A 21,018-nucleotide genomic window follows, 5' to 3' on the forward strand; every position below is an offset into this window, starting at 1 on the left:
GTGTTACTGAACTGTAGTGATGTCATTGTGTGTGTGTGTACTATTGTGTATGTGTGTTACTGAACTGGAGTGATGTCATTGTGTGTGTGTGTGTGTATTATTGTGTATGTGTTACTGAACTGTAGTGATGTCATTGTGTGTGTGTGTGTGTGTGTGTGTGTGTGTGTATTATTGTGTATGTGTGTTACTGAACTGTAGTGATGTCATTGTGTGTGTGTGTGTGTGTGTGTGTGTGTGTGTGTGTGTGTGATTATTGTGTATGTGTTACTGAACTGTAGTGATGTCATTGTGTTTTTATTTCATTTTTTTATTTATTTATTTTTTTAATATATTTTTTTAAATGCTTTATTGATTCAATGCCACAAGAACAAGAGGTATTACATATCCACATAATCAAATTAACATTAGCTGCCAGAGAGAGAGAGGAAAAAAAAGGAAGGAAATTACATAAATTTCAATGCTTTCAGAGCATTACATGTTTTCAGTGCTTTTTTGTTTTTTGTTTGTTCCAAAAGATTTACATATAATTTAAAGTCATTTATAAAATGTGCAAAATTTTGTTTTACATTGAGCCCACTTCTTTTTATGTATATGGAATTTTCCTAACAAAATAAACAAATGTATAATATGTTGTTCTTTACAATTCAAATTTTCTTTTTCTGTATAAAAAGGTACATCAAATATACAAATTTCTATCATACACTCCATTTTTTCTGTTAATATAAAATTCTAAATCCTTCCAAAATAATCTTGAGTAAAGACAATGAAAAAAAAGATGCAAAATAGTTTCTTTTTCTTGACCACAAAAATCACAGGAATACGAAATATTAAACTTAAATCTTTTCAAAACATGCTTAGCAGGATAAATTCTATGAAGTATTTTGTATGACACTTCCTTAACTTTGTTATTGACACAAAACTTATTTGGCAGTTTCCATGCTTTAACCCAAGAGATATTACCGAATAAAGAAGACCAAAGAAACCTTGCTGCCGGTAAGGACACAGAACAAAGAGCATTCCTTATAATCTTATTGCTGCACTGTTGTTTTAAAACATCAACATTTTCAATGAAAATGTTTCCACAAAGATTAACCATGCTGATTTCTTCTGAGTTACAGTTTTTCAAAAGTAACATCACACTCTTTGGATATTGGAACAATAGCAAATTCTCCTGGTTTAACTGGTAATTGAAATTTCTGAAGAAATTCAGTATATGACAACAAGTACCCATGGGAATTAACTAACTGTCTTACTAAAAGAATACCTTCCTTGAACCAAGTATGATAGAATAAAGATTTGTTTTTAAATAATATGTCCTTGCTATTCCATATGAAATAGTTGTGGGGTGAAAAATTGTGCTTATACACCAATTTCCATGCTAACAGGGCTTGTCTGTGAAAACCGGCCAATTTAACAGGAATTTTGTCAACAGAAAAATTACACTTCAACAAAAAGTCTATGCCTCCAAGAGTATTAAATATATCATTAGGAAATGCATTCCAAGGACTTTCTCTATTCTTCATAAACTCTATCAACCATTTAATTTTAAAAGTGTCATTGAGAGTATTATAATCTAAGACCTCCAGCTCTTTAGGATTACAAATTACCTCCTTTTTTAAATAATGTGTTTTTTTCCTCCAAATAAAGCTATAAAGAATCTGATCTAAATCTTTAATAGTCTTGGGAGGCACCTCTAACGATAATGACGTATAGACAGATCTAGATATACCTTCCGCCTTTGACAATAATACCCTCCCAAATAATGAGATGTCCCTCATTAACCACAAATTACATTTCTTTTTAGTTTTCTCAATAATTGGTTCAAAATTTAATTGACTCCTTTGTTTTTCATTTTTACAAATTATTATACCTAAATATGTAAATTTATGTTTAACTGGAATGTTCTCTATTCTTTGAGGGGAAATAATACAGATTTATCTATATTCATTTTTAGGCCTGAAACACCAGTGAATTCCTCAATATATCGAATTATTTTTGGTACTTCAAATTAGTTTTTCAAAAACACTGCAGTGTCATCAGTGAACTGGCTAAGTTTAAATTGTACACCTAAAGCTGTGATACCATTAAATTAATTTCTTTTTATATGCGATGCTAAAACCTTAGTGACTAATAAAAATAAAAACGGAGAGAGAGGGCATCCTTGCCTAATGCCACGATGAATACCAAATCTTTGTGAGGTACCATGAGCAAGTTTGACAGAACTATTACATCCACTATACAATGTTTTAACTGCTTTCAGAAACATATCTCCAAAACCAAACAATTTAATAACTTTGAAAATAAAATCATGAATCACTGTATCAAATACTTTATAGAAATCAATAAATAAAATAAAACTGTCATCCTCAATAAGGTGATTATAATCAATCATATCTAAGACTAGTCTAATATTATTCCTGATATGACGGCCTTGCATAAACCCAGACTGTTCTATATCAGTTATTTTGTAGTGACGTAATTGTGATTGTCTCTGATAGATGGCACGCGCGCTCGTGGAACAGCATGCCCATAAAAGATGCGGTTCGGCGAAACCATTCCTGCTGGTTTGGGGGGTGCGCTGTTCAAATTACGATATCTGGTCGAATATTAATACAAATTAATGTGTACTTCTTAAAATGCCTGTTAACAACGCAAACTCAGCCGGAGACTCCTACTGACTCTGTTTTCAGTTTAAAGTTTGATTGTGTCCGGTTGACGCTATTATGACAACAGTGGACCCGCGCGCATGAGTGGATCCGTCCGCAGAACTCTGCGCAGTCAAACACTGAATTCATGTCAAATTCATGCGCGATTTCTTGTTTTCTTCAACCGAAATCATGTGAATAATCAGCAGATCGTGTCGTCATGAGCGATCGAAAACCGGCAGTGCGCGGCGGACAGAACAAACCGAGAATGAACGGCGCGAACAGGTGAGAAACCACAAAACCACAGAAACATCACGAAAGTTCAGAAATACACACAAACACACTGAAAACTTGAAGACGAAGAGTCTCTAAACAAGTAAATACACACCTGATATACACTGACATCATTTGTGAATGTTGACAAATAAACTTTAATGTGTGATCTCTAGATGTTTACACTGAAATAAACACTTTTAATATGAATGAATGAACAAACACTAACAGATCAGTGTGAGTGTGTGTGTGTTTGTTTGTTTGTGTGAGTGTGTGTGTCTGTGAGAGTGTGTGTGTTTGTGTGTGAGAGAGAGAGAGAGTGTGTGTGTGTGTGTGTGTGTGTGTGTGTGTCTGTGAGAGTGTGTGTGTGTCTGTGAGAGTGTGTCTGTGAGAGTGTGTGTGTGTGTGTATCTGCGTGAGTGAGAGTGTGTGTGTGTCTGCGTGACTGCGTGAGTGTGTGTGTGTCTGCGTGACTGTGTGTGTGTGTGTCTGCGTGACTGCGTGAGTGTGTGTCTGCGTGAGTGTGTGTGTGTGTGTGTCTGCGTGAGTGTGTGTGTGTGTGTGTGTCTGCGTGAGTGTGTGTGTGTGTGTGTGTCTGCGTGAGTGTGTGTGTGTGTGTGTCTGCGTGAGTGTGTGTGTGTGTGTGTGTGCGTGAGTGTGTGTGTGTGTGTGTGTGTGTCTGCGTGAGTGAGTGTGTGTCTGCGTGAGTGAGTGAGTGTGTGTCTGCGTGAGTGAGTGAGTGTGTGTCTGCGTGAGTGAGTGAGTGAGTGTGTGTCTGCGTGAGTGAGAGTGTGTGTGTGTGTGTCTGCGTGAGTGAGAGAGTGTGTGTGTGTGTCTGCGTGAGTGAGTGTGTGTGTGTCTGCGTGAGTGAGTGTGTGTGTGTCTGCGTGAGTGAGAGAGTGTGTGTGTGTGTCTGCGTGAGTGAGAGTGAGAGTGTGTGTGTCTGCGTGAGTGAGTGTGTGTGTGTCTGCGTGAGTGAGTGTGTGTGTGTGTCTGCGTGAGTGAGTGTGTGTCTGCGTGAGTGAGAGTGTGTGTGTGTATCTGCGTGAGTGAGAGTGTGTGTGTGTATCTGCGTGAGTGAGAGTGTGTGTGTGTGTATCTGCGTGAGTGTGTGTGTGTCTGCGTGACTGAGTGAGTGTGTGTGTATCTGCGTGACTGCGTGAGTGTGTGTGTGTCTGCGTGACTGCGTGAGTGTGTGTGTGTGTGTCTGCGTGACTGCGTGAGTGTGTGTCTGCGTGAGTGCGTGTGTGTGTGTCTGCGTGAGTGCGTGTGTGTGTGTCTGCGTGAGTGTGTGTGTGTGTGTGTGTCTGCGTGAGTGAGTGTGTGTGTGTGTGTCTGCGTGAGTGAGTGTGTGTGTGTGTGTCTGCGTGAGTGAGTGTGTGTGTGTGTGTCTGCGTGAGTGAGTGTGTGTGTGTGTGTGTCTGCGTGAGTGAGTGTGTGTGTGTGTGTCTGCGTGAGTGAGTGTGTGTCTGCGTGAGTGAGTGTGTGTGTGTCTGCGTGAGTGAGTGTGTGTGTGTGTGTCTGCGTGAGTGAGTGTGTGTCTGCGTGAGTGAGTGAGAGTGTGTGTGTGTGTGTGTCTGCGTGAGTGAGAGTGTGTGTGTGTGTGTCTGCGTGAGTGAGAGTGTGTGTGTGTGTGTCTGCGTGAGTGAGAGTGTGTGTGTGTGTGTCTGCGTGAGTGAGAGTGTGTGTGTCTGCGTGAGTGAGTGTGTGTGTGTGTGTCTGCGTGAGTGAGTGAGTGTGTGTGTGTCTGCGTGAGTGAGTGAGTGAGTGTGTGTCTGCGTGAGTGAGTGAGTGAGTGTGTGTCTGCGTGAGTGAGTGAGTGAGTGTGTGTCTGCGTGAGTGAGTGAGTGTGTGTGTGTCTGCGTGAGTGAGTGTGTGTTTGTGTGTGTCTGCGTGAGTGAGAGAGTGTGTGTGTGTGTCTGCGTGAGTGAGAGAGTGTGTGTGTGTCTGCGTGAGTGAGAGTGTGTGTGTGTGTGTCTGCGTGAGTGAGAGAGTGTGTGTGTGTCTGCGTGAGTGAGAGAGTGTGTGTGTGTCTGCGTGAGTGAGAGTGTGTGTGTGTGTGTCTGCGTGAGTGAGAGTGTGTGTGTGTGTGTCTGCGTGAGTGAGTGAGTGTGTGTGTGTGTCTGCGTGAGTGAGTGAGTGTGTGTGTGTGTCTGCGTGAGTGAGTGAGTGTGTGTGTGTGTCTGCGTGAGTGAGTGAGTGAGTGTGTGTGTCTGCGTGAGTGAGTGAGTGAGTGTGTGTGCGTGAGTGAGTGAGTGAGTGTGTGTCTGCGTGAGTGAGTGAGTGAGTGTGTGTCTGCGTGAGTGAGTGAGTGAGTGTGTGTCTGCGTGAGTGAGTGTGTGTGTGTCTGCGTGAGTGAGTGTGTGTGTGTGTGTCTGCGTGAGTGAGAGAGTGTGTGTGTGTGTCTGCGTGAGTGAGAGAGTGTGTGTGTGTGTCTGCGTGAGTGAGAGAGTGTGTGTGTGTCTGCGTGAGTGAGAGTGTGTGTGTGTGTCTGCGTGAGTGAGAGTGTGTGTGTGCGTGTCTGCGTGAGTGAGAGTGTGTGTGTGCGTGTCTGCGTGAGTGAGAGTGTGTGTGTGCGTGTCTGCGTGAGTGAGAGTGTGTGTGTGCGTGTGTGCGTGAGTGAGTGTCTGCGTGAGTGAGAGTGTGTGCGTGTCTGCGTGAGTGAGTGTCTGCGTGAGTGAGAGTGTGTGTGTGTCTGCGTGAGTGAGAGTGTGTGTGTGTGTGTGTCTGCGTGAGAGAGAGTGAGTGAGAGTGTGTGTGTGTGTCTGTGAGAGAGTGAGAGTGTGTGTGTCTGTGAGAGAGAGTGTGTGTGTGTGTGTGTGTCTGCGTGAGTGAGAGAGTGTGTGTGTGTGTCTGCGTGAGTGAGAGAGTGTGTGTGTGTGAGTGAGTGAGTGAGTGTGTGTGTGTGTGTGTGTGTGAGAGAGAGAGAGAGAGAGTGTGAGTGAGTGAGTGAGTGAGTGTGTGTGTGTGGTTACCACATCCCGTGTTACTGCCTTTACATGCTACTAATAGACAGTTTTTCATTCTATGACCCTGCTGAGCCTACTTGATTAAAACCAGGATTGTATCTGCCTGCACATGACATTTCATCTTTAATTACTGGTTTCAGATTTCTCAGTGCATCAGGATGCATCGTAATTATTAGGTAGAGAATCGTAATCTAACTGAATCGTTGTCAGAGCGAATCGTCCCACCACTATTGTCTATGTGTAGTCATATATTGATTGAGTAAACTAAGCAGATTTGGTGGGCGATGTTTAATACTAACAGATGTTCTCCACATACACACTCTTGCTTCAGGACACACACAGACACACCCTTAAAAATCCTCCTAATCTCTTTGTGTTTTTATTTGTTGCTTTAATGATTTTCATTTCTAAACCGAATGATATTAATAAATTGTTAACTTTACAGTTTTGACTTGAACATTGAGCAAAAGCCCGACTTAAACCGGATCTGCACATCAATGCATCACATAAACACTTTATTTAACAAAAGTTTCAGATCATATTAAAATATGTGAACTGCTGTCTGATATTGAATCTCATTGGCTACTCGATGTGGAGCGTCTACAGTCAAATCAGCACAAACTCTACCACAGTGAATTTTGATAATGATGTATTATGGTTTACACCCCCTAAACTACACAACTCTTTAACACAAGTGTGTGTGTGTGTGTTGCAGTGTGCACATGGAGGATCGTAACATGTTGAGGCAGATGGAGAGAGAGAGGAGGAATCAGGAGGTGCAGAGGCAGCAGGAGACGCTGTATGACAGAATCTCTCCTCTCTTCAGTGAGCCGTATAAGGTGACAACACACTGTCTACATGTGTATTATATCAGTATGTTTATGTTCTGATCATATACAGTCAACTAGATCTGATGGTGTTACAGAAGCGTCTCTCTGTCTGAAGTTTTTATTAAAGACCTCACAGTATCAGGTAATTAAACGAGCTATAAATCACTGTCAGTGTGATGCACAGCTCACTGTTGTTGTTATTTGTTTGTTGTGTGATAAAACCGTCTGCTAAATGAACCCTAACGCTAAATGTAAATATACTGTTACCCATGTTGTAAAGACTGTACGAGTACACATACTTCCTAAATACTTTTAGTATTTACAATTATCAAATAACTTCAATTCTCAATACCAGCTAGTGACTTCATTGCCATGTTAATGTCGTCAACAAAATTACAGACAAAAGTGTTCATTGATGGGGGTTTTGGATTTTGTCAGCGATAACAAATTAGACCAAAAACACGCATCATGACTATAATTAAACAATTTAATTAGAACATAGGTTACTTTTAATTAAAATATTATGAGCAACAACAACAAAAAAAGCTAATAGTGCAAGACATTAACATTGCACAAGCAGAAGAATAAATATCTTGAAAGAATTGATTTTTCTTATCCAATAATAATTCAGTATGTTGGATACTTCCTCACTTGAAACATGCTAATGACCTCACTCAAACACATGCTAGTATTTATACATGAGATTCATCACTATATCCACAGCATTTATGTTATATGACAACTTACATCTGCACAGAAAGTGGAGTGAATGAACAGATGAACTTTAAGTCATGTGCTAGTCAGATTGTGTCACTTGTGTTGTGAAGATGCTGCTTTCATAAAACAATGCTACACACAATGCAATGTTCAAAACTGACTAAAACACATAAAATTAATTACAGTCTCTAAAGCATGAAGAATTAAGAACACAGCTAATTATTTCAGAAGCTCACGTTTTCACAATAAGAAACATTTTTTTCATTGTCTTTTATATGTTTGATACATTTTAGAATGAGAATGAACTTTATTGTCAAGTATACTTACACACACACACACACACACACACACACAAGGAATTTGTCTTGGTGACAGAAGCTTCCAGTGCAAAGAGAATGCAACCATATATACATGCATACAAACATATACATTTAAACATACATATAGTGACATCAAAATAAAAAATAAGATATAACTGATAAATAAAAAATGTACAATAGAGCAGTTATGTTGTTCGAATATTTTATATACAGATATACAGTTCTGTGCAGGTGATGTATTGAAGAAGAGGTAGGATATGTTAAAGAATATAAATGAAATATGGATATAAGTAGGAATGGATGGATTGAATATTGCACATGATTGTATTGACCGAAGGAAAGTATTTGGGGGCAGTTTTAACTGTTCATGAGATGGATAGCCTGAGGGGAAAAACTGTTCCTGTGCCTGACGGTTCTGGTGCTCAGAGCTCTGAAGCGTCGGCCAGAAGGCAACAGTTCAAAAAGGTAGTGGGCAGGGTGAGTGGGGTCCAGAGTGATTTTTCCAGCCTTTTTCCTCACTCTGGAAGTGTATAGTTCTTGAAGGGAGGGCAGGGGGCAACCAATAATCCTCTCAGCAGTCCGAACTGTTCTTTGTAGTCTTCTGATGTCTGATTTCATAGCTGAACCAAACCAGACAGTTATTGAAGTGCAGAGGACAGACTCAATGACTGCTGAGTAAAACTGTATCAGCAGCTCCTGTGGGAGAAGAGTAGTGGGGAGAGCACACATCCCTGGGGGGCACCAGTGCTGATTGTACAGGTGCTAGAAGTGAGTTTCCCCTGTCTCACAAGCTGCTGCCTGTCCGTCAGAAAGCTGGTAATCCACTGACAGATAGACATGGGAACAGAGAGTTGGTGTAATTTATTCTGGAGTATAGCTGGGATGATGGTGCTGAAAGCTGAATTGAAGTCCACAAAAAGGACTCTTGCATATGTCCCTGATCTGTCCAGATGTTGCAGGATATGATGCAATCCCATGTTGACTGCATCATCCACAGACCTGTTTGCTCGATAAGCAAATAGAAGGGGATCCAGAAAGGGTCCAGTAATGTCCTTCAGGTGGGCCAACACCAGTCTCTCAAATGATTTCATGACCACAGATGTCAGAGCGTTGGGTCTGTAGTCATTAAGTCCTGTGATTTTTGGTTTCTTTGGGACTGGAATAATGATTGAGCATTTGAAGCAGCATGGGACTTCACACTGCTCCAGTGATCTATTGAAGATCTGTGTGAAGATGGGGGCCAGCTGGTTAGCACAGGATTTTATACAAGTGGGTGAAGGGCTGTAAGGGCCCTGTGCTTTCCTTGTCTTCTGTTTCCAGAAGACCCGGCACACATCCTCTTCACAGATCTTAAGTGCAGGTTGAGTAGCAGGAGGGGGGAGGAGGGGGGTTGCAGGAGGTGTTTGTGTGAAGTGAAGGTCGGTGTGGGGTGTGAGATTGGATCTTTCAAATCTACAGTAAAACACATTCAGATCGTCAGCCAGTTATTGGTTCCCTCTCACACTGTTGCAGGGTCGTTAGCTGAAAACTTGTTTTTCAGCTTCTCAGAGTGTCTTCTTTTAGCCACTCTAATCTTCTTTGTCAGTCTGTTTTTCACCTGATTGTACAAGATTTTATCCCCAACTCTGTAAGCATCCTCTTTGACCTGACAAAGCTGCATGAGTTCTGCTGTAAACCATGGTTTGTCATTGTTGAACTTTAAATAAGTCCTAGTAGGGATGCACATATCCTCACAGAAACTGATATATGATGTTACAGTATCTGTGAGCTCGTCCAGGTCTGTGTCTGCAGCTTCAGAAACACTCCAATCAGTGCAGTCAAAGCAGGCTTGTAGTTCCAGCTCTGCTTCATTGCTCCATCTTTTTACTACAGGCTTAGCTTAATTAAATTAATTTAATTTCTACCTTTAGATCGGAAGAAGATGAACCAGGCAGTGATCAGAGAGTCCCAAAGCAGCTCTAGGAACAGAGCGATATGCATCCTTTATTGTTATGTAGCAGTGATCCAGTATATTTCTGTCTCTGGTGGGGCATGTGATGTGCTGTTTGTATTTGGGCAGTTCACGTGTGAGGTTTGCTTTGTTAAAATCCCCAAGAATAATAATAACTGAGTCCGGGTATTGTTGTTCTGTGTCTGTGATCTGATCAGCCAGCTGTTGCAGCGCTACAAACTCTCCGTTTGCAGTTTATGAAGACTGCCTCTAAATTAAGACAGTACGTCATCTTCAGCATTGTTAAATCTGTACACCAACATTCGCTGATGTAAAAACACATTCCACTGCCTCTCGTTTTCTCTGTTAACTCCACGATGCGATCTGATCTGAGCAGCTGGAAGCCCGGCAGATGTAACGCGCTGTCCGGAATGGTTTCACTCAGCCAGGTTTTCATGAAGCACAATGCAGCAGAATTAGCAAAGTCCTTATTTTTGCAGGTGAGAAGTAATTTGTCCGTTTTGTTAGGAAGAGAGTGGAGATTCGCTAGATGAATGCTTGGCGGCGCTCCGGCTCGCTTCTCTCGCTTGCGTCTTTTAATGCGCTTGTACAGCACCGCTGCTCCTCCAACTAAAATGTCCAACAGAACGTCTGAGTAATCAAAAACCGGTAAAAGATTGTCTGGCGTGTGCTGCCAAATATTCAGCAGCTCATCTCTGGTAAAACTGATCGGAAATAAATTACTAAACCCAGGACAAACAAACAAAAACAGCAAAAGAACTGGAGAGCTCCACACCGAGGCGGACATCTTCTTTAAATATAAACATTTAAATGTATAAATGTGCATACATTTAGAAAAATGTTTGAATAGTTGATTAAGTTATAGTCTGTCATTTTGAACATTACCATCAACTAAATATTGAATAAATTGAACCCTTATGTTGTGTTCTGGTCATTTTGACCCAGACAACTTATTTTTTATTTTTATTTTTTTAACTTTAATACAATTGGAATAAAATTCCTTGACTTTTTTCACTTATGGTATCTGAAAACACAAAGAAATTGGACCATTTTCTTTAAAAAAAAAAAAAAAAAAATTGGTTTTATTTCAGTTTTTTACACTTGTTCTTCCTGGTCAAAAGTGACCGGCCATTGTAAACCAAAATACAGAAATATGAAGTGTTCAGGAGCATCACAATCAGTGTGTCCCAACCACTGTGCAGCGGCACACTAGTGTGACATGAAAGAATGTCAGGTGTGCCGTGGAAAATTATAAAATTCCACAAAATAAATAATCGCATAAATAAAAAATACATTTCAGGGATGCAAACTCCTCACATTTCTGGCAAATTTGCTGTTTTGAAACCCTACTCGGTCACTTTTGTGATTGAAGAGCTATGATTAATGTACAAAAGTGACTGATTGTGATGAGGAGGAGGAGGGCGTGGCCGGGCCATGATGGGGCGTGGCCGGCACTGAATCAGCTGATCAGCGGGAGAACGAGATAAGGGGCGGCCGGAGACGCCGGTTCCAGAGAGAGAGAGACACACGGCCGTGTTGCATGTGTGTCTGTTTATGCTGGGACTGTTCAGCCGTTTCCCATCTCCTCCCTGCCAGACCGTTACCTGTTACACTGATATTTGTACACGTTAAGGGGCGTTCACATGACTCGCGTCAGCGCTGCAGAATACATTGAAGTCTATGAAGTGACGTCACTTTACACCAAAGTGTTTTTCACACACACGTTTTTGCTTCACCAATAATGTCTTTGAGAGCACTGAACAACAAGAAATATTTCAAAACTGTCCAAATTTGTGAAGATATTGAATATCTCAGTTTCTTTTAATTAAATATGAGCTTATTGTTTATGAATATAAGAGACCCCAGTTATTGAACTCATTTAAATTCACCAAGAAAACACTTCAACCTAAACATAAACGATCATTTTATTACTTTCTGCATCAAAGCAACTGCAACTCTCTTCCAAATACATGTTGTCGATGTTTATTGTGCTCATCTCCCGCTTTCTTACGTGGCAAACTCGTAAAATCGCCCCTCTGTGACGCTTTCTGCAACTCTTGTCGTGTGGAGGGCAATGCGGCGCTCGACGCTGGCGATGAACGGAGCGTTGACGTCTCGACTCGTGTGAAATGAGCTTTACAATGATGAAAGAACATTATTGAAACTCAAAATGATTATTATTTGTCTATTATTGTGGTCATGCTCAGCAGTTTAAATACTGTAGGAAAATGATCCCGTAGATCTGCTTTGTGTTTCTAATTCTTATACTGACGTCATGCAAGTTTTAATAAAGGAGAAGGACGTTATTGAAACTCACTGTTATTAGACTATTATTGTTGTCTGGATGAAAAATAATGCTCCGACTGAAGGAAGACTCTAGATCTGTTTAAACACTATAAAGTCTCTTGGGAGATTTCGGTCATGAACGACTCAAAATGATTCACTGACTCACTCACAGCACATAAGACGCTCATTTATCGCCACCGAGAGACATTTCCTGAAGGGGTCACTGAACTAATCAGATAATAAAATTGAACACATTTGTGAAACAGAAGCAAGCCTCACTAAAATACTCTTTATTTTGCAGCTTGAATCAGTAAAATAGCTGGAATTGATGCTTTTAGCTTATTCTTTAAAAAAAATATCCCCAGAAAAAACTTTTTTTTTTATTCATAAAAAGTGTGCAGTGGCACAAAAGTTGGGAAACTCTGCTTTAGATGAGCACAGATGTGGATGTGTGTTTGCACACACAAAGTGCTCGGACATGTGCACACATACAACACACACATTTTAAATATTTATATCCACTCGAGATAGAAATACAAAAAGGACTTAAATAGTTCAGATGCATGTTTGTGAAAAACTTGCAGGTTACACGTCAGTATTCAATCATTCGCATCAAAGATACAAATAACAACGCCACTGCGACTACCAATAATGTCTGATACAGAACAGTATCTGGCCAGCTGTTTGGCCTTCCTTTTGGACATACCTGTAACCCCCTCACTACAAGCCTGTGTACATGACCTAGACTCCTAATAATAAAGATTAAGAGTTGACACTTATACCCAATGTTGTTAATACACTGAACAAGCAGTGTGCATTAGTGAAAAAGACCTCCTCTGGACTATGGTCAAACACACGCCCCACTTCCAGCACAAACACTCTCTGTTGCATCTCGTTTACAATGATGTCATCTGGGGTGTTTGCTGTTAAGTTTGAGAATACATCAGGATGTATACACATTTTAAACGTCAGATTTAAGCGTTTAAATATACCAGAAGCAGAGCTAGCACAAGGTACATTTTCAGTCAACAAATCTACAATTCTGTCATGTCGGGCGACACACATGCTCGTGCACACACACACACACAGACACACTCGCACACACAGACAATATGCATTGTAAAGTCCAGATTCTAAGCTTTAAAATAACACTAACACAAAAAACATATTGCGAGGGAACGAAAAGCAATAATATTTTGTTCAGATCAAGTGTTTATTAATTTATTATGTAATTATTATTAGCCCGGTATGAGCTCAGATCAATCCTTCTATCAATAAAATCAATAAATAAAAAAAAAATAAAAAAGTTAATAATTGCTAGTTGATAGAAAGATCTACTGCAATATCTTGTGATGATAATATATGCAATATTATAAACCATCTTAGTGGGACACAAAACAGTCCCATCACCATCAATGGAGCACCAGTGGAGAGAGTCAGCAGCTTCAAGTTCCTGGGTGTCCACATCACTGAGGAACTCACATGGTCCGTCCACACTGAAGTCGTTGTGAAGAAGGCTCATCAGCGCCTCTTCTTCCTGAGACGGCTGAGGAAGTTTGGAATGAACCGCCACATCCTCACACGGTTCTACACCTGCACTGTGGAGAGCATCCTGACTGGCTGTATCTCCGCCTGGTACGACAATAGCACCACCCACAACCGCAAAGCACTGCAAAGTGTGGTGCGAACTGCCAGACACATCATCGGAGGTGAGCTTCCCTCCCTCCAGTACATATATACCAGGCGGTGTGTGAAAAAAGCTCGGAGGATCATCAGAGACTCCAGCCACCCGAGCCATGGGCTGTTCTCACTGCTACCATCAGGTAGGCGGTATCGCAGCATCAGGACCCGCACCAGCCGACTCCATGACAGCTTCTTCCCCCAAGCAATCAGACTTCTGAACTCTTGATCTCCCATGATCAAAATACATCAGCACTGCACTTTATTACCCTTACTCTTTTATCTCACACCGGACTGTCATAAATTATATTATTATTATATTATGTTCTCTCTTAACAACTGACTATCAACCGACAGCCTGAATGTCAATACAGTACAATACTGTACATTCTATATATATATACTTTTTTATATATTTTTAATTTTTATTGAATAATGTGTATCTATATAGTAAAAAAAAAAAAAAAAAACAGCGTATTGTTTACTGTACAGTGTATGTTATTATTTGTATATTGTTGTGTGTAATTATGTGTATATTAGATGTTTAAATTGTGTTGTGTTAATCTGATGTTTATTGTAAATTGGTATATGTCTCATCACTGTCACGACTGCTATGTTGATCGGAACTGCACCCAAGAATTTCACACACCATTGCACTTGTGTATATGGCTGTGTGACAATAAAGTGATTTGATTTGATTTGAAAATATGTTAGCACAAAATGAACACAGCACAAGGGTAAAAGGACATTTGTGTTAAAAAAAAAAACTAAAAATGAACACTGTTCCATTGGTAAAAAATGACAGGACACTGTAACTAATCACTAAAACAACATAAACCACAATTCATCCCTGATTTATCTACAGTGCATCTGGAAAGTATTCACAGCGCTTCACTTTTTCCACATTTTGTTATGTTACAGCCTTATTCCAAAATGGATTAAATTCATTATTTTCCTCAAAATTCTACAAACAATACCCCATAATGACAACGTGAAAGAAGTTTGTTTGAAATCTTTGCAAATTTATAAAAAAATAAATAAATAAATAAATTAAAAAAAAATCACATGTACATAAGTATTCACAGCCTTTGCTCAATACTTTGTTGAAGCACCTTTGGCACCAATTACAGCCTCAAGTCTTATTGAGTATGATGCTACAAGCTTGGCACACCTATTTTTGGGCAGTTTCTCCCATTCTTCTTTGCAGGACCTCTCAAGCTCCATCAGGTTGGATGGGGAGCGTCGGTGCACAGCCATTTTCAGATCTCTCCAGAGATGTTCAATCGGGTTCAAGTCTGGGCTCTGGCTGGGCCACTCAAGGACATTCACAGAGTTGTCCCGGAGCCACTCCTTTGTTATCTTGGCTGTGTGCTTAGGGTCGTTGTCCTGTTGGAAGATGAACCTTCGCCCCAGTCTGAGGTCCAGAGCGCTCTGGAGCAGGTTTTCATCAAGGATGTCTCTGTACATTGCTGCATTCATCTTTCCCTCGATCCTGACTAGTCTCCCAGTTCCTGCCGCTGAAAAACATCCCCACAGCATGATGCTGCCACCACCATGCTTCACTGTAGGGATGGTATTGGCCAGGTGATGAGCGGTGCCTGGTTTCCTCCAGACATGACGCTTGCCATTCAGGCCAAAGAGTTCAATCTTTGTTTCTCATGGTCTGAGAGTCCTTCAGGTGCCTTTTGGCAAACTCCAGGCGGGCTGTCATGTGCCTTTTACAGAGGAGTGGCTTCCGTCTGGCCACTCTACCATACAGGCCTGATTGGTGGAGTGCTGCAGAGATGGTTGTTCTTCTGGAAGGTTCTCCTCTCTCCACAGAGAAATGCTGGAGCTCTGTCAGAGTGACCATCGGGTTCTTGGTCACCTCCCTGACTAAGGCCCTTCTCCCCCGATCGCTCAGTTTGGCCGGGCGGCCAGCTCTAGGAAGAGTCCTGGTGGTTCCAAACTTCTTCCATTTACGGATGATGGAGGCCACTGTGCTCATTGGGACCTTCAATGCTGCAGAAATTTTTCTGTACCCTTCCCCAGATCTGTGCCTCGATACAATCCTGTCTCGGAGGTCTACAGACAATTCCTTGGACTTCATGGCTTGGTTTGTGCTCTGACATGCACTACTAACTGTGGGACCTTATATAGACAGGTGTGTGCCTTTCCAAATCATGTCCAATCAACTGAATTTACCACAGGTGGACTCCAATCAAGTTGTAGAAACATCTCAAGGATGATCAGTGGAAACAGGATGCACCTGAGCTCAATTTTGAGTGTCATGGCAAAGGCTGTGAATACTTATGTACATGTGATTTTTTTTTTTTTTTTTTTTTTAATAAATTTGCAAAGATTTTAAACTTCTTTCATGTTGTCATTATGGGGTAATGTTTGTAGAATTTTGAGGAAAATAATGAATTGAATCCATTTTGGAATAAGGCTGTAACATAACAAAATGTGGAAAAAGTGAAGCGCTGTGAATACTTTCCTGATGCACTTTATAACCATTAGGTAAGTGATAGCAAAAATGGTGAACACCGATAACTCATTTCCATATAAATATTTTGGGTCAGAGGTGGTATAAGCTCCAGAACCCCACAACCCTACACAGGATAAGAGTATATAAAGATAGATGGGTGAGAGCTTGATTAAGTTTGTGAAATGACATTTTTAAATGTCTCATTGAATCAAACTCTGTAAATGAACCACATGAGGGTTGTTGTGTCAGACCACTGCAGCTCCAAATGAGAACACCTGAATATAAGTTAGGTGAATAAATGTCACTCATTCAAATTTCTTTAAATTACTTTCCAGATAATGAAAGGGGACGAGCTGTCCAGTCGTATTCAGATGATGCTAGGTGATTTCGAGGATGGACATGATGTCGCACATGAAGATCTTTGCTCGGTGTTTCCTTACAGGCATTCCACTCAACTCACCTGTGTGGAGCAACCCAAGCCGTCGGGACACACACCTGAGAGCATGCCCGCTTCCTCCGCCCCTCCATCAGGGAGTTTACAGGCAGGTGAGAGCTGGGACTCGAGCAGTTTACCCGTCCCACTGTCCCCCCTGCAGTCCAGTGACTCAGATGACGAAAACAGCTCGACCCGTCAGGTGGAGGCTCCTCCGCTCGCACACACACTCCCACTGAATCTACACTCTAAACGGGGTGTGGTGAACATGAGGAAGCCCACAGCATACGTGAGGCCGATGGACGGTCAGGACCAGATGAACAGTGACTCTCCTGATATGAAGGCCTCATCAGAGATGCATGAGATCTTACCTGACCTGAAGAACTGCAGCACGCCGAACCGTTCTCTCCTGAAGCTGCCATCACAGTGTGTTGATGTAAGTGTCTGCATATATTTAGAGCACAGACGAAACATCTAACTCCTGTGACAGTCCTAAACTTTCTTCCTTTTCTGTGGCACATATGCCCATTTTACTACCAAAGACACACTCAGAACTTGATAGCAAGTCACATGTGTTCACATGGGAACTATATGAACATATAAACTCATGAAAAACAGTTGGCACATGTTGAATAAAACATTATAGCCCATATTTCACATCTCTCTCTGTGTGTCTGTAGATGGTGCGTGATGAAGGTCAGCGTGTGGAGGACATTCTGAAGGTCAGTGTCTGTCACCCTGTGAGTTTGTTGAGTACAGCTGCAGGATTTAAATGTCTCTCTGTCATACAGGAAATGACCTCATGGCCTCCACTGTTGACACACATTAATACGCCGAGCGCAACCGAGCCGCCCCGATTAGCCGCTCCTAATGAGGTCAGAGAGTCAGTTATCTGTTTAATTAGCATTCATTTAAACACCACAGTTTCTCGCTCATTTTTTCCTGTAACTGCTGCTTTGACAGGATATACATGGATTCCCAGACCACAGTAAGTGTGTTCGTTGTGATGGTGTATTCATGTGTGTGTGTGTGTGTGTGTGTGTGTGTGTGTGTGTGTGTGTGTGTGTGTCGTTGTGATGGTGTATTCGTGTGTGTGTGTGTGTTTGTTGTGATGATGTATTCGTGTGTGTGTGTGTGTGTGTGTTCGTTGTGATGGTGTATTCATGTGTGTGTGTGTGTGTGTTTGTTGTAATGATGTATTCGTGTGTGTGTGTGTGTGTGTGTGTTCGTTGTGATGATGTATTCGTGTGTGTGTGTGTTCGTTGTGATGATGTATTCATGTGTGTGTGTGTGTTCATTGTGATGATGTATTCATGTGTGTGTGTGTTCGTTGTGATGGTGTATTCATGTGTGTGTGTGTGTGTGTGTTCATTGTGATGATGTATTCATGTGTGTGTGTGTTCGTTGTGATGGTGTATTCATGTGTGTGTGTGTGTGTGTGTGTTTGTTGTGATGATGTATTCGTGTGTGTGTGTGTGTGTTCGTTGTGATGGTGTATTCATGTGTGTGTGTGTGTGTGTGTGTGTTTGTTGTGATGATGTATTCGTGTGTGTGTGTGTGTGTTCGTTGTGATGGTGTATTCATGTGTGTGTGTGTGTGTGTGTGTGTGTGTGTGTGTTTGTTGTGATGTATTCGTGTGTGTGTGTGTGCGTGTGTGTGTGTGTGTTCGTTGTGATGATGTATTCGTGTGTGTGTGTGTTCGTTGTGATGTTGTATTCGTGTGTGTGTTTGTGTGTGTTCATTGTGATGGTGTATTCGTGTGTGTGTGTGTGTTTGTTGTGATGGTGTATTCGTGTGTGTGTGTGTGTGTGTGTGTTCGTTGTGATGGTGTATTCGTGTGTGTGTGTGTGTTCGTTGTGATGGTGTATTCGTGTGTGTGTTCGTTGTGATGGTGTATTCGTGTGTGTGTTTGTTGTGATGGTGTATTCGTGTGTGTGTGTGTGTTCATTGTGATGGTGTATTCATGTGTGTGTTTGTGTTCATTGTGATGGTGTATTTGTGTGTGTGTTCATTGTGATGGTGTATTCGCGTGTGTGTGTGTGTTCATTGTGATGGTGTATTTGTGTGTGTGTGTGTGTGTGTTCATTGTGATGGTGTATTCGTGTGTGTGTGTTCATTGTGATGGTGTATTCGTGTGTGTGTGTGTGTGTGTGTGTTCATTGTGATGGTGTATTCATGTGTGTGAGTTTGTGTTCATTGTGATGGTGTATTCATGTGTGTGTGTGAGTGTGTGTTCAGTGTGATGGTGTATTCGTGTGTGTCTGTGTGTTCGTTGTGATGATGTATTCGTGTGTGTGTGTGTATTCATTGTGATGTGTTCGTGTAGTGTGTGTTCAGTGTGATGGTGTATTCGTGTGTGTCTGTGTGTTCGTTGTGATGATGTATTCGTGTGTGTGTGTGTGTGTGTGTTCGTTGTGATGATGTATTCGTGTGTGTGTGTGTTCGTTGTGATGGTGTATTCATGTGTGTGTGTGTGTGTTCATTGTGATGGTGTATTCGTGTGTGTGTGTGTGTGTTCGTTGTGATGGTGTATTCGTGTGTGTGTGTTCATTGTGATGGTGTATTCGTGTGTGTGTGTGTGTGTTCGTTGTGATGGTGTATTCATGTGTGTGTGTGTGTGTTCATTGTGATGGTGTATTCGTGTGTGTGTGTGTGTGTGTTCATTGTGATGGTGTATTCGTGTGTGTGTGTTCATTGTGATGGTGTATTCGTGTGTGTGTGTTCATTGTGATGGTGTATTCGTGTGTGTGTGTTCATTGTGATGGTGTATTCGTGTGTGCGTGTGTGTTCGTTGTGATGGTGTATTTGTGTGTGCGTGTGTGTTCGTTGTGATGGTGTATGCGTGTGTACGTGTGTGTTCGTTGTGATGGTGTATTCATGTGTGCGTGTGTGTTCATTGTGATGGTGTATTCGTGTGTGTGTGTGTGCGTGTGTGTTCATTGTGATGGTGTATTCGTGTGCGTGTGTGTTTGTTGTGATGGTGTATTCGTGTGTGTGTGTGTGTGTGTGTGTTCATTGTGATGGTGTATTCGTGTGTGTGTGTTCATTGTGATGGTGTATTCGTGTGTGCGTGTGTGTTCGTTGTGATGGTGTATTTGTGTGTGCGTGTGTGTTCGTTGTGATGGTGTATGCGTGTGTACGTGTGTGTTCGTTGTGATGGTGTATTCATGTGTGCGTGTGTGTTCATTGTGATGGTGTATTCGTGTGCGTGTGTGTTCGTTGTGATGGTGTATTCGTGTGCGTGTGTGTTCGTTGTGATGGTGTATTCGTGTGTGTGTGTGTTCGTTGTGATGGTGTATTCGTGTGTGTGTGTGTGTGTGTGTTCATTGTGATGGTGTATTCGTGTGTGTGTGTTCATTGTGATGGTGTATTCGTGTGTGTGTGTTCGTTGTGATGGTGTATTCGTGTGTGCGTGTGTGTTCGTTGTGATGGTGTATTCGTGTGTGCGTGTGTGTTCGTTGTGATGGTGTATTCGTGTGTGCGTGTGTGTTCGTTGTGATGGTGTATTCGTGTGTGCGTGTGTGTTTGTTGTGATGGTGTATTCGTGTGTGTGTTCGTTGTGATGGTGTATTCGTGTGTGTGTGTGTGTGTGTGTGTTCATTGTGATGGTGTATTCGTGTGTGTGTGTGTTCATTGTGATGGTGTATTCATGTGTGTGTGTGTTCGTTGTGATGGTGTATTCGTGTGCGTGTGTGTTCATTGTGATGGTGTATTCATGTGTGTTTTTCTTGTGTTCTTTACTAGAATCTCATGAATCATCAGACAGAGTTCAGCAGAAACCTCCGTGAGTATCAGACTGATGTTCAGATGTTGTAATGTGCTTTACTGGCATGACAAATAATTGTTAATTATAAAGTGCCAAAGCGTTTGCACCTTTGCTGCATACAAAGCAAACAGTGCAAAACAAGTGACACTGACATGTATTAATTTAAATAGATGCTTTTATCCAAAAAGTACGGCGCCTCTTAGAGGACAGGGCGGGAATTGTTTTTCTGAAATAGTTTTGCGTTCCCTCGCAACAAATTTACCATTTACTATAGTAACCATATTTTAACTTTGTAGTAAAACCAATTATTAGTTAATTATTAGTAATAAGACAAGAAAATTAAAACTATGGTAATAAAAATCATAATTTTTGGTTATTATGGTTTTACTACAAATACAATAATACTTATTTAAGAATTCAAATTGTGTAAAACAATACATTTAAAAGTGTTTAAAACTGAGGTGTTTAAAAAGTATGAAAGATTGGGTTGATAGGAACATTGTATTATGTATATAGTATTTTTGTATAAATGTGTCATGTATATAGAAATTATGCAGTTAAAGAAAACTGTGCATTTTGTTGAGTTTGATTCAAATAGTGTATTTTGTTAGGGTGAGGTTTAAATTGGTAAATCTTATATAGTCATCTTGCTCTTTTTTTCTTTATGTTCTTAGTTTCTTC

At 41.2% G+C, this 21,018-nt stretch overlaps 1 protein-coding gene across 1 annotated transcript in view; it reads left to right on the plus strand.

Annotated features, from left to right (window-relative positions):
* Positions 1 to 2,785: 2,785 nt before the first annotated feature.
* LOC127428535 (AF4/FMR2 family member 4-like) overlaps positions 2,786 to 21,018 on the plus strand; it is a 32,080-nt gene continuing 13,847 nt past the window's right edge. The window contains exons 1-7 of the mRNA XM_051676966.1: positions 2,786 to 2,930; positions 6,603 to 6,726; positions 16,474 to 17,007; positions 17,252 to 17,293; positions 17,363 to 17,446; positions 17,535 to 17,559; positions 20,316 to 20,355. Coding sequence (XP_051532926.1) covers positions 2,866 to 2,930; positions 6,603 to 6,726; positions 16,474 to 17,007; positions 17,252 to 17,293; positions 17,363 to 17,446; positions 17,535 to 17,559; positions 20,316 to 20,355 — 914 coding nt within the window. The 5' untranslated portion in view covers positions 2,786 to 2,865. The remainder of the gene's footprint in view (positions 2,931 to 6,602; positions 6,727 to 16,473; positions 17,008 to 17,251; positions 17,294 to 17,362; positions 17,447 to 17,534; positions 17,560 to 20,315; positions 20,356 to 21,018) is intronic.

Source organism: Myxocyprinus asiaticus, chromosome 38 (genome assembly GCF_019703515.2).
Source record: "Myxocyprinus asiaticus isolate MX2 ecotype Aquarium Trade chromosome 38, UBuf_Myxa_2, whole genome shotgun sequence".
NCBI classification, from domain to species: Eukaryota; Metazoa; Chordata; class Actinopteri; order Cypriniformes; family Catostomidae; genus Myxocyprinus; species Myxocyprinus asiaticus.